We start from the raw sequence: 12,990 nt of genomic DNA, 5'->3' as shown, positions 1-12,990 counted from the left end.
AAGCAAGAATCACAAGGATCACTGCAATAGATGGCATGAGCCTTAGGGCCGCCCTTCTTGGTCCTTTAAATACACAGTCAGAAGAAATAAGTGGCCTACACCCTCTTCCTGTGATCTCCCCTTGTGGGTCTTGTCTGTCAGGACGCCATCCTCCCTGTCCAAATCTCCGCTTCTTTTACTATTAATAAAACTCAAATTTCCTTGCTGGGACTCTATAGGAGATAAAATGCTGAAATATTTGTAACAAACAAAGTTTGGTCATGTGACTCTCACAGGTTCGCGAACTGGAAAATGAGCTGGAGGCAGAACAGAAGCAGAGCAGCGAAAACACAAAGGCGTACAGGAAGGTGGATCGTAAACTCAAAGAAGTGCTCTATCAGGTATGACAGCTGATAAATTTCAGTCTTTTCTTATATATTTTGCACATTAGTTACACACTTCTACAATTCTCCATTAATAATTGGCCATCTATTGATGTGGATGGGTCCTAAGACCCTATATGGCCACTTACTGACAATCTACAGGCAACTTAGTTTGTCAATAAGGCAAATAAGTTGAATCCATCGGAGCTTTATTTCAGATAAGTGCAGAGGATATTTTTCCAGTCTTTAGAAGTGTAAGAAGACAATGACTTTCCTAAGCCCTGTCGCTGCAGTGGTAAAACTAAAGTATCTATACAGCAGAGTAAGGTAGGGAATGTCTACAGACTATGCTAACTAGAGGCAAAATGAGAAGAGGGGGGGTAAAGAGAAACATGATAAAGCAAGACAAAATAGACATGCTGCTATGGCAGCACAATAGATTTAAAAGGGAGAAGTATATTTCCTTGCATCTTTCTTCTTCCCTCTCCACTGTGTCACAATAATCAGTGATGACCTAGCTTGGTAGGTGACATCCAAGGTTTTTTTTTCTCAGAGACTAGGTGCGGGAACTCCTCTCTTCTGAGTCGCTTCTTGTCTCTGCCCCCTACCCACCTCTGAGCAACATGCCTTGCTTCCACCCCCTACCCACCTCCCAGTACCGCCCCTTTTAGAGAATACAGAACCAAGTATCATTTATTAGTTTTGTGGTGACAAACAACAACAATAGACGCTGGCAGCAACAACAGATTTCCCAGCATCAGCCCAGCATCCACAGTCTCTCCAGCAGCCAGCAACAATAGATCATTCTCTCAACAGTAGATCCCTTCCAGCAAGAATTGCCCCCCCCCCCAGCAACATAAGCCCAACCAAAAACAATAGTTCCCCCACCAGCAGCAATAGACCTCCCCAGCAACAATAGACTACCACGCAAAAATAGATGCCCTCCAGCAACAATAGATTTCCCAACAGTCAGCAACAAAAGACCCCTCCCTCAACAGTAGATCCCTCCAGCAACAGCTGACCCCACCAGCAACATAAGCCCCCCTGCGCCAGCAACAATAATAGACCTCCGCCATGCAAAAATAGACCCCCTCCAGGAACATTAGATCCCCCAGTAGCCAGCATCAATAGACCCTCCAGAATACCCCAGCACCCCTTGCCATTACATACATTCAGTGCTGAAGGTCCCGGAACTGTGTTCCAGATGAAAAAAAAAGCCCTGGTGACAGCAATATGTAAGCTGTGCTGGCACTACTTCTTCTCCTCTCCAGCTCCTCTGCTCTGGTGGCCTCTACAATCTCCTTTAATACTCTCTGACATCATTTAATCTCCTGGTGCTCTTACTATATGAGGATGGAAGGTTCAGATGTTCATTGCGAGAAGAAAGCAAGACAAAATAGACAGGCTGCTATGGCATCACAATAAATATAAAAGGGAGAGGTATATTTCCTTGTGTCTTCTCTCTCGCTCTAAACTGTGTCCCTAAAATGAATGATGGCCATGGTGGGCAAGGCTGCTGTTAGAAACCAGGAGACCCATACAGCCAATCAAAGAGTCCTCCCCCTCCCAAATAAACACTGCTTATTATGCTTCAGTTGGTAAATGTGACATATTAACTGGACCCTTCCCCAACTCTCCATCCTGAAGGATCCTATTGAGTACTTGCAGCTGCCGGTGGAAAGGAGAGAAGGGAAGCCGGCAGCACTGCGGGGCTTGGGGAAGCACACAGGGGGGCCTGGCCAGCAGCGGGAAATATATGGTGCATAGGGCGGGTGGTCGGGGGTGGGGCAATTACAGGAACCTATCGCCTGTATATCTCTCTCTGCAGCAGCTGAAAGCCGGTGGGAGGGAGAGGAGAAGAAGTCAGCTTTCAGCTGCTGCAGAGAGAGCCATACAAGGGATCGGTTCCAGAAATTTTCCCCCTCCGCTGTGCCAATCACCATCTCTGCCTGTAACTGATCCACACAGCTGCCTGGGCCCTCCTGCTGGCCTGGGTCCCATACAGGAGGACCGGTGTTACCCCCTTATGCACGGCCCTGTTGGTGGCTGGCACAAATATGTAAGCTGTCCTAGCTCCGTGTCTTCTACTCTCCAGTTCCTCTCTCTGGTGGCCTCTTATAATACTTTGTGATATCATTTAATCTTCTAGTTGTCTTCACTATATGATGATAGAAGGTTCAGATATCTTTAATAATCATATATTTTATTCCTTTTTATTGACCAGGGAGAAGAAGACAAGAAGAACGTGGTCCGCCTGCAAGACCTAGTAGATAAGCTTCAGGCGAAGGTCAAGTCCTATAAAAGACAGTCAGAGGAATCTGTACGTAGTTGCAGTCATTCGGTGAAATTAATTCCTAGAAACTATGATTGCAGACAAAAACTGTACGTAAATACTGTATTTGTTTGTTGCATATTAGGAAGAACAAACCAATGTCCAACTTTCAAGAATGAGAAAACTACAGCATGAGCTGGATGAAGCGGAGGAGAGGGCCGACATCGCCGAATCTCAACTCAACAAGCTCCGAACCAAGAGCCGCGACTTTGGTGTGAAGGTGAGCAAAGATTCATTTAAAGGAATTGTCAAATTGAATAATTCTGACTGTAGATAGGCAGAGTCTAATGTAGATATTGCCCAACAGCACCTCTTTTGATATGTATTTTGGCGGTTGAATGACCACTACCTTTCTCCTTCATACAAGAGCTGTGAGTTGGAATCAGCTGTACTGCCCATTGTAAGTTTCTCATGGTATGCAATAGAAGCTTGCAACAAGTCAAATAGAGAACCATCTCATTTCTGGCCTGGAGCATGTCCTGGATCATCTAGCCCTCCTCCCTCCATTCTGACTATCCCTGGCCCGCCCCTTTCATTAATTGGATTTTAGTTCTTTCAATCATTGAGGCTCCATATCATGTATGGGTGTTACCTAGGGTGGTCTGCATGCAAATGTCTAGGAACGTCCGCTTCTCTTGACAGTCACCCACCAATCAGTTCTTGGATTTTTAATGAGGAGCGCCTAAAAAAAAGTTCATATCATTTAAAAAGTCTTTTGAAATGTTTTCAATTTTTTTTGTGGTTAAGAGCATTAGATACAGCCAAGACTTTTTGGGGGAAAGGTCCCCTTCTTCAGGGTTTGTGTATGGATGTCAATAAAATTAAGATTGGGTGCCATAGAGAACCTGATTTAACCGCTAGCCGACCAGCTGCCGTAGTTATACTGCGGCAGGTTGGCATAGCTGTACAAATCGGCGAAGGTATACGTCGGCTCTTTAAGACGCTATTGCAGGCCGCCTGCAGCGCGTCCTCGGATCCGATGCGCGCGCGCGGCGGGTGCGTTCGCTCATGACAGAACGAGAATGGAGATGTGTGTGTGTAAACACACAAATCCCAGTTCTGTCAGGGGAGAGGAGACAGATCGTGTGTTCCTACTAAGTAGGAACACACGATCTGTCTCCTCCTCTAGTCACTCCCATCTCTCAGTTAGAACACACAGTGCGGGAACACATTTAGCCCCTTGATCACCCCCTAGTGTTAACCCCTTCCCTGCCAGTGACATTTATACAGTAATCAGTGGCTATTTTTAGCTCTGATCGCTGTATAAATGTCAGTGGTCCCCAAAAAATGTCAAAAGTGTCTGATCTGTCACCCGCAATGTCACAGTCCTGATAGAAATAGCAGATCGCCGCCATTATTAGTAAAAAAAAAAAAATAACAAAAATGACAAAAATCTATCCCCTATTTTGTAGACGCTATAACTTTTGCGCAAACCAATCAATATACGCTTATTGCATTTTTTTTTTTTTTAACAAAAATATGTAGAAGAATACATATCATCCTAAACTGATGAAGAAATTTTGGTTTTTTTTTTTACATTTTTTTTGGATATTTATTATAGCAAAAAGTACAAAATATTATGTTTTTTTTTCAAAATCGTCGCTCTTTTTTTGTTTATAGCACAAAAAATAAAAACCGCAGAGATGATCAAATACCACCAAAAGAAAGCTCTATTTGTGTTGAACAAACAACATAAATTTTGTTCGGATACAACATCGCATGACAGCGTAATTGTCAGTTAAAATGACACAGTGTCATTTCACAAAAAATGGCCTGGTCAGGAAGGGGGCAAATCCTTCCAGAGCTGTCCACTGAAGTGGTTAAAGTGGATGTAAACCCAACGTCATCCTTTCTAAACTACTGCCATAGGGGTTATCTATAGGGTAATACATGCCTCCTGCATGTATCTTTACCTGTCAAATGTCTCCCCTCTGTCTGTTATGAGACCCGAAAAACTGCAGATTCTGTGGGCGGGTCTGTTGTCTGGAGCTCGGTGGGCGGAGTCGTGATGTCAGTAGACGCCCCGCCCACCTCTACACTCCCCTTGTCAATATGCATTTTCTCCTGTGTATTTCTTACATTGAACTTCTGCTATGATCTCTAACATCCAGTGAAAAGACAGAAAAGTAACCACATGACTTCAGCATGTCAAATCATGGTGAGGTGTGGAACAGCCAATCCTTGCAAAGCTGCTGAAGAAAGGAGTGGGAGGGAATTAAAAAATAATGCATTTTTTAGGCTAGTGCACGAGATATGTAAATCACCTGTCATTCACAGCAAGGGGGAGGATTTGACAAAGTTTTTCTCAGTTTGTCAAGATTTATCTCACTGAACAATAAAAGGGGATTGCTCAGAGATGGATTAACTCTGTGTGGCCAGACTGGACTCAAATGATAGGAAATTTTATACTCTACAGTATGATATAATAAAAAAAAAATTCGGGTTGACATCCACTTTAAGGTTTGATGATGACTAGTGTCTCCTGACTTCACTTGGAATGCCCAGCTGGGTCTCAACCATCAAAGAATTTTAAAAATTGCATAATCCCTCCCAAGAGCTAGGCTACTGCATACATCAGGACTCTTGGGAGGAGAACTGAGGCAGGGTGCTGTGTTGTTTTCAGGAGGCATTGCATAGAGAAGCACAGAGAACCAGTGATGACATCAGTGTGTCCAAAATGGGGTATGTAATGAAAACAGAAAGGTGTTATTTAAAAATGTCAATAGCAGGTTGTAAGGAAAGGAAATGTAACGTATAAGCAGATGAAACTTTACCTTTAAAGGCTTAGCCCCCTCATTTCAAAGATGTGTCCGTGTATTGCTGTCCATTATGGTATTTCAGGAATAACTTTTCTCTGTTCTCTGCAGGGGAAGGAAGGCGATATCTGAACAAAGATGTGAGTCCTGCATTGGTCGCGTAAATCAGTCCCTTTTCATGATGCTTTTTAGGAAGGTAGACAATAAAGAAGTTTTGCCCGTAAGTGTTTCCGAGTCTTCTTCCCTGTGTGTTGGGGTCGCTTTATCTTTTCCAGCAGAAAATCAAACATTAGGCCTGCAGCTAGTACAGTATGTGGAGTGTTCAGTGTTTATCACTTGTGGTTGGGGAAAAGCCCAACATTTCTGTTCACAACAAGGTGACAGTGAGGGCTACACTACATCCTTCCCCAAGTGTGCTCAATGAGCAGGACCGATCAACTTCATCCTTCCCCAAGTGTGCTCAGTGAGGAGGACTGATCAGCTACATCCTTCCCCAAGTATACACAATAAGGAGGATAGATCAAATACACCCTTCACCAATGGTGCCCAATGAGGGGGACTGATCAACTACACCCTTCATCAATGGTGCCCAATGAGAAGGACCAAGCAACTACATCCTTCCTCAAGTGTGCCCAATAAGGAGGACCGATCAACTACATCCCTCCCCTAGTGTAGCCAATAAGGAGGACCGATCAAATACACCTTTCACCTATGGTGCCCAATGAGGGGGACCAATCAACTACACCCTTCACCAATGGTGCTCAATGAGAAGGAGCGATCAACTACATCCTTCCTTAGGTGTGCTCAGTGAGGAGGACTGATCAACTACATACTTACCCAAGTATGCCTGATGAAGGAGGACTGATTTGTTGACCCTATAGAATAAGAAGGGAGATAGCCTAATGGGTGAAGAAATGATTATTTATTTATTTATTTATCCAGAGGAGATCCTGATAGGTACTTCCAGTCTAGGCCATAGAAGAAAGACACCTATAAATGTTGGGGAACTTTATTCCCTTATACCCTAACCCTGACCCATCATCAGGAAGAGTGGAAGCACCATAAATAAACAATGTAACGCAATTAAAGGCTAACCCCAGCCACAACAAGGACGCTCATCTTTATCACATACGCGTTCCCTGACTCTTTATGATTTGAGAGTCAACTTCCTCTGGTAAGCAGGATTGCCTCTACACACTGGCGGTGACGAGTGCATTCAACCCCTTTTCACACTGCTGGTGCTGGGACTTCTTCATCAACCTGTCATCCATCATTGTTGGTGGTTTCTGAATAGGACTGTTCATCATAGAGTTTATATCACAACTTTTCCCTATTGGCGCTGCACCCTTACATATCATTGGTAAGAATTACCCTCTTACAGACAGCTAAAAAGTTCAATGGTGTCGGTGGGAACTTATCTGAGAGGCAGAAATTGCCCATTGCTCAAGGAACTCCTAGCAACCTCTGGAGGAACCCTAGTGTTCCATGGAACCCTGGTTGAGAAACCCTTATCTAAGGTGACAATGCCACTGTGGGATTTCACTGCAAAATGTGAAAAAGTGTTTCACCCTGTTAAAGGAAGTGAAAAAAACAACTTCTACGTTAATGCTACCGGCAGACCACATCCTATATTTTGTTCTTTTTTAGTTTGCCCCGAAACCTATCATAATGCCATAATTAGTGTCCAAGGTCACGCAATCATAGCGTGCAATCAGAGAACCCGTATGCAGCAGCTGATCTAATCCTAATGAATACACAACAGAAAGGGAAAGGACCGTCTCAGCTTCCATTTCTGTATCACCTTTACAGATATATCACTTGCAGTGGTTGGCCTAATTCGGCTGGACTTATCTGTAGTGTTAAATGAAGATATTTTAGTCCTCATGTGAGTGGTGACACGTCTTCAACACTACAAGACAAGTCCAGCGGAATGTGACCGAATACCGCTGGAGGAACCACAAACGGGATAGTGGGAAACTTCATATGCACATTGACAGAAATGTTTGCACTTTGTCTAACGTTGGCTGAACATTAAGACCCCATCAGTTTAGATGTATGTCTTGGAAATGATAGATGAAATATGATTGATGAAAATTTAGTCAGCTGTCACAAACATTTCACATTGGTGTAAATTGGTGTAAACTATTTAAAATTAAAAATGTTTTACAAAAAAGTGTCAAATTGTAAAACTATCGGCAAAATAAAAAATGACATATACTGTATGATGTAGTCTGTCAGTAGCATTAATCCAGCAAATTTTGTTTTTCCAAGTCTGAGATTGAAGCTCCACACCACAAACCAATAGTCCGGTTACAAATCTACTCCAATGTAAAAAGGTGGAAGACTTTACAAGAAAGCCAACACGTTTCGGAAGACGAAACTCACCTTCATCAGAGGTTAAAGTAGAATTCCAGGTTTCATTTCACTTTAAATAGTTTGATTGGGTCAAGTTGGCCCAAATGAACTATTTCCATTACTAAACGATGCGGCCACTGTGTACACTGTAGTAGATTGTAGTAGCATTACCTACATAGAGTAAGTGGCTCTTTGTTGAGGCAGCACTATCTGCGACTGCCTGTGTGCTCCCGGAATTAACAAAAGTTGGGCTGAGTGCGTCTCCACAATTTTGGAGAAGCATTTTTATCAATGAATACAGTGCCTTGAAAAAGTATGCATACCCCTTGAAATGTTACAACCAAAAGAGTAAATGTATTTTATTGGGATTTTATGCCATAGACAAACAAAAGTGGCACATAATTGTGAAGTGGAAGGAAAATGATAAATGTTTTTCAATTTTTTTTTTTACAAATAAATATGTGAAAAGTGTGGCGTGCATTTGTATTCAGCCCCCTTTACTCTGATACCCATAAGTAAAATCTAGTGGAATGAATTGCCTTCAGGAGTCAACTAATTAGTAAATAGAGTCCACCTGTGTTTTATTTAATCTCAGTATAAATATAGCTGGTCTGTGAAGCCCTCAGAGGTTTGTTAGAGATCCTTAGTCTACAAACAGCATCTTGAAGGCCAAGGAACACACCAGACAGGTAAGGGATACAGTTGTGGAGAAGTTTAAAGCAGGGTTAGGTTATAAAAAAATATCCCAAGCTTTAAACATCTCACGGAGCACTGTTCAATCCATCATCCGAAAATGGAAAGAGTATGGCACAACTGCAAACCTACCAAGACATGGCCGTCCACCTAAACTGACAGGCCGGGCAAGGAGAGCGTTAATCAGAGAAAAAGCCAAGAGGCCCATGGTAACTCTAGAGGAGCTGCAGAGATCCACAGCTCAGGTGGGAGAATCTGTCCACAGGACAACTATTAGTCGTGCACTTCACAAATCTGGCCTTTATGGAAGAGTGGAAAAAAGAAAGCCATTGTTGAAAGAAAGCCATAGGAAGTTCTGTTTGTAGTTTGCGAGAAGCCATGTGGGGGACACAGCAAACACGTGGAAGAAGGTGCTCTGGTCAGATGAGACCAAAATTGAACTTTTTGGCCTAAAAGCAAAATTCTATGTATGACAGAAAACTGTACATCACCCTGAACACACCATCCCCACTGTGAAATATGGTGGTGTCAGCATTATGTTGTGGGGATGTTTTTCTTCAGCAGGGACAGGGAAGCTGGTCAGAGTTGATGGGAAGAAGGATGGAGCCAAATACAGGGCAATCTTAGAAGAAAACCTGTAATGCCCCGTACACACGACTGGTTTTGCCGTCGGAATAAACTCTGAAGGTTTTTACGACGGAGTTCAGACGGAATTCCGCTCAAGCTGTCTTGCATACACACGATCACACCAAATTCCGACCGTCCAGAACGTGGTGACGTACAACACGTATGACGGGCCTAGAAAACGGAAGTTCAATAGCCAGTAGCCAATAGTTTCAGTCTCGTACTTGCTTCAGAGCATACGTCGTTTTTGGTGCGTTGGAACAGCATACAGACGAGCGTTTTTTCCGATAGTAATTTGTTCCGTCGGAAAAATATAGAACATGTTCTCTATCTAAGTCCGTCTGAATTTTTCGACAGAAAAAGTCCGATGGGGCATACACACGGACGGAATATACGATGGAAGGCTCCCATCGGACTCTTTCTGTCGGAAATTTCGATCGTGTGTACGCGGCATTAGAGTCTGCAAAAGACTTGAGACTGGGGCGGAGGTTCACCTTCCAGCAGGACAACGACCCGAAACATACAGCCAGAGCTACAATGGAATGGTTTAGATCAAAGCATATTCATGTGTTAGAATGGCCCAGTCAAAGTCCAGACCTAAATCCAATTGAGAATCTGTGGCAAGACTTAAAATTTGCTGTACACAGACGCTCTCCATCCAATCTGACAGAGCTTGAGCTATTATGCAAAGAAGAATGGGCAAAAAAGTCACTCTCTAGATGTGCAAAGCTGGTAGAGACATCCCCAAAAAGACTTGCAGCTGTAATTGCAGAGAAAGAAGGTTCTACATGTACGTCACACTTTTCACATATTTATTTGTAAAAAAATTTGAAAACCATTTAGCATTTTCCTTTCACTTCACAATTATGTGCAACTTTGTGTTGGTCTGTCACATAAAATCCCAATAAAATACATTTACGTTTTTGGTTGTAACATGACAAAATGTGAAACATTTCAAGGGGTATAAATACTTTTTCAAGGCTTCCTCTGATTGACTGAGGTGGAACATCAACCACCTGTCATGGAACAGAGAAATTTGGATCGGCAGTACACTCACATTCAAAGTGTAATGGATTCCTTTATTGAATACGATAAAAGCAATAGATGGATACAGGCAGGGGAAAAGCAGGTAGGTTGACGCGTTTCACACTATAGCAGTGGCAAAGCCCTTCTATAGTGTGAAACGCATCTACTTACCTGCTTTTCCCCTGCCTGTATCGATCTATTGCTTTTATCGTATTCAATAAAGGAATCCATTACATTTTGGGTGTGGGTGTGCTGCCGATCCGAATTTCTCTGTTCCATCATTTCTACTGCAGTGGCAGGGCATGCATCCCACCCTACAGGATCATCTTTGGATTAGTAACCGATGGTATCACCTGTGAGCAGAAGTTCTTTCTTTCAACCAACCACCTGTCACTCCATTTCAGCCAATCATAAAAAGCCTTATAGTCATTAATAAAAATACAAGGCTTCTCCTTAATGGCAGAGAAGCAGTCAGACCAACTCTGGGAGTGGGGGATCTTCGATATACAGACAACAGACATGCAAGGGCAATGTGAGGTCTTCTTATGCAGCTGTGGCCCTGTCAGGAACAAGCATGTACAGGTAGCTATGCAGGGGTTCCTGGGAGATGGCCCAAGGCAACGTAGTCACCCAATAGGAGGAAGTATAGTAGGCAATATTGTCAAGTAGATCTTCTGCAGCATGGAGCGACCTGGGAAGAAAGTGACTGAGCAAGTGAGGCTAACAAAATATAAGAGTTTAATAACACTTCAAACTACATATCCATCTAGGCCTATCCTGTCCACAGGGTGACAACACTGCTGGGAAGAATAAACAGCGTTGTCACCCTGTTACAGGAAGTAGAAACCTAAGAGATCTACTGGTAATTAAATGATGCTACCGGAAGGACTCAAGAGCTGCTGCGTTAAGGATAGTGGGGGAATGGATACGTAGCACTGGAACCCTAGAATTTAATTATTGGTGTTACTATCCAGTAGTGCTGCATCAGTGTTAATGAAGGCTGTCAGGATTCTGGGTGGACGGCTTCTACACACCAAAAAATTCCCACAGTTAAAACAGTTTGTATTGCAAATGAAAGGATCTGAGATTGAGCCGCTTAACCATGGCCAGATATAAATCTAATATTTGATTGGAACAGCCCCCCACAAGCCCACCTCAGGAAAAGCTCAAAAAGTCTACATCGGCAGATACCTTACACACTGGACCTTCCATCCCATTCGCATGCATTGTTTCATGTTCTTAGCCCCCGATGAAGGAGGTGAGCTCTGGTCACGCATTGGCTTTTGTGTGTAGACTTCCACCCTTGTACATCGGAATAGATTTGTGTCTGGAGTATTCGCTCACAGTGTGGCCTTTCAATCTCAGATCCATTGGTCATGTACCTGTATGAGGAGCTAAAGATGATTAGGGTGCCCTTTTGCACAATTCCTGTCGGAGCCCCTCTGGTGTTTGAGACAAGGGGCTGCAAGGGCAATGGAGGGGTGCAAGTGCTAGGAAGCTGGAACACACAACTTGAACTTGGTGCCAGGTAAGCAGAAGCCCATCGATGAGGACATCTCAACTTGTCCCAGTAGAGAGCAGAGCCGGCTCTCAAGCAAAGTTTGGTAAGGAAACCACCAAATCATGAGCAGGATCACAGTCAGAAAAGAGCAGTGGTTGGTAACATACAGGCAAGGAGGTACAGAATCAACGAGGCAGAATCTTGGTCAAGAACCCAAGCCAAAGTAACACAGGTAGGCAACAAACATAAACAGCCAGGGGTAATCCAGGGGCAAGTCAGATTAAAGTCTGGTCCATAACAAAGTCAAGCATAATTCAGGAACAAGGATAACAGAGATAAAAGCTGAAAGACCATCCAGCAATGATCCCATTTATTTTTCCTAGAGTACCACTGTAAAGGGGAAAACAGTTTAGAACAAAAGATTGACGTTTGAATATGGCTTTCAGATCGAATTTGAACTGGCCATACACTGGTAAATTTTTAGTATGAAGATTCTCACTAGTACATTCTATAATGCCATCAGAGAATGTAGTATTAACGTACTTTGCAATTTTGGTTGCTTTTAACGTTTGATTTTGTAAGAAACAAAAAACACATAGACTATTAGAATTTTTTTCATTTGAGAATAATTTTCCATCCTGCTCCTTTGAATTTTCTCATTACTACGGGAGAAAACAATCTTTGATTTGACCCCATTAACTATTAGAAAATCGAATGAATGTTCCAAAAATGGAAAGTAAAATTCCACCAGCGTATGACCAGTGTTAGAATTAGTTTTGCTTCTTCCAGATCACTGATTCCTACGTGGTGCTACCCTGGAAGGCACCACTGGGTAATTTGGGTTCTCTGTTCTTTCCCTCGACTCTGTGAACAACCTCGACCCCTCTGACACACCAGGCTGAGAAAGTCGTAACATTAAGCTAAATGGCAGTATGTTCATAAATGAGAAAATAGAGAACTCAGTCAATGAAAATCCACTAGACAATATGGCTTATACCAGTTGGGTGTGGAGTCCTATATAGTGGAATTGATCTATATTCGGTAACCTACAAATCAGCATAAAACAGTGCCATAGAAAACATTAACTGCAGGAGTAAATGGTGTTGTAATGGCTTTCCTGCAAACAGTGTGTTAGACTGCTAGAGTGCACTCTAGGAGTTATAATGTCTATACCCAGGTCTCATCAAAGGGCTACACCTTTTTAGATAGCAAATTGTGTACCCATCTAAGAAGAAAGTCCTTTACCCTAGTTTTTTTACTGGGCTAGCGTTGGGGCCTAGCCTTTATAGTGGTGCACATAAGTACAATTCTAGTAAAGCCTGCATGTAGTGATAGAGGCTC

General features: G+C 42.9%; 1 protein-coding gene across 1 annotated transcript in view; it reads left to right on the top strand.

Moving 5' to 3' along the window:
• Window positions 1-5,674, top strand: part of LOC141113587 (myosin-1-like) — an 81,689-nt gene extending 76,015 nt beyond the window's left edge. The window contains exons 36-39 of the mRNA XM_073606784.1: window positions 276-380; window positions 2,587-2,682; window positions 2,780-2,914; window positions 5,562-5,674. Of these exons, the coding sequence (XP_073462885.1) occupies window positions 276-380; window positions 2,587-2,682; window positions 2,780-2,914; window positions 5,562-5,582 (357 nt within the window). The 3' untranslated portion in view covers window positions 5,583-5,674. The remainder of the gene's footprint in view (window positions 1-275; window positions 381-2,586; window positions 2,683-2,779; window positions 2,915-5,561) is intronic.
• Window positions 5,675-12,990: the final 7,316 nt, after the last annotated feature.

The sequence above is a fragment of the Aquarana catesbeiana genome, linkage group LG12, assembly GCF_042186555.1.
Source record: "Aquarana catesbeiana isolate 2022-GZ linkage group LG12, ASM4218655v1, whole genome shotgun sequence".
Taxonomy (NCBI): Eukaryota; Metazoa; Chordata; class Amphibia; order Anura; family Ranidae; genus Aquarana; species Aquarana catesbeiana.
Note: the sequence above shows the minus strand (reverse complement) of the source record. Positions and strands in the feature narration are given on the sequence as shown.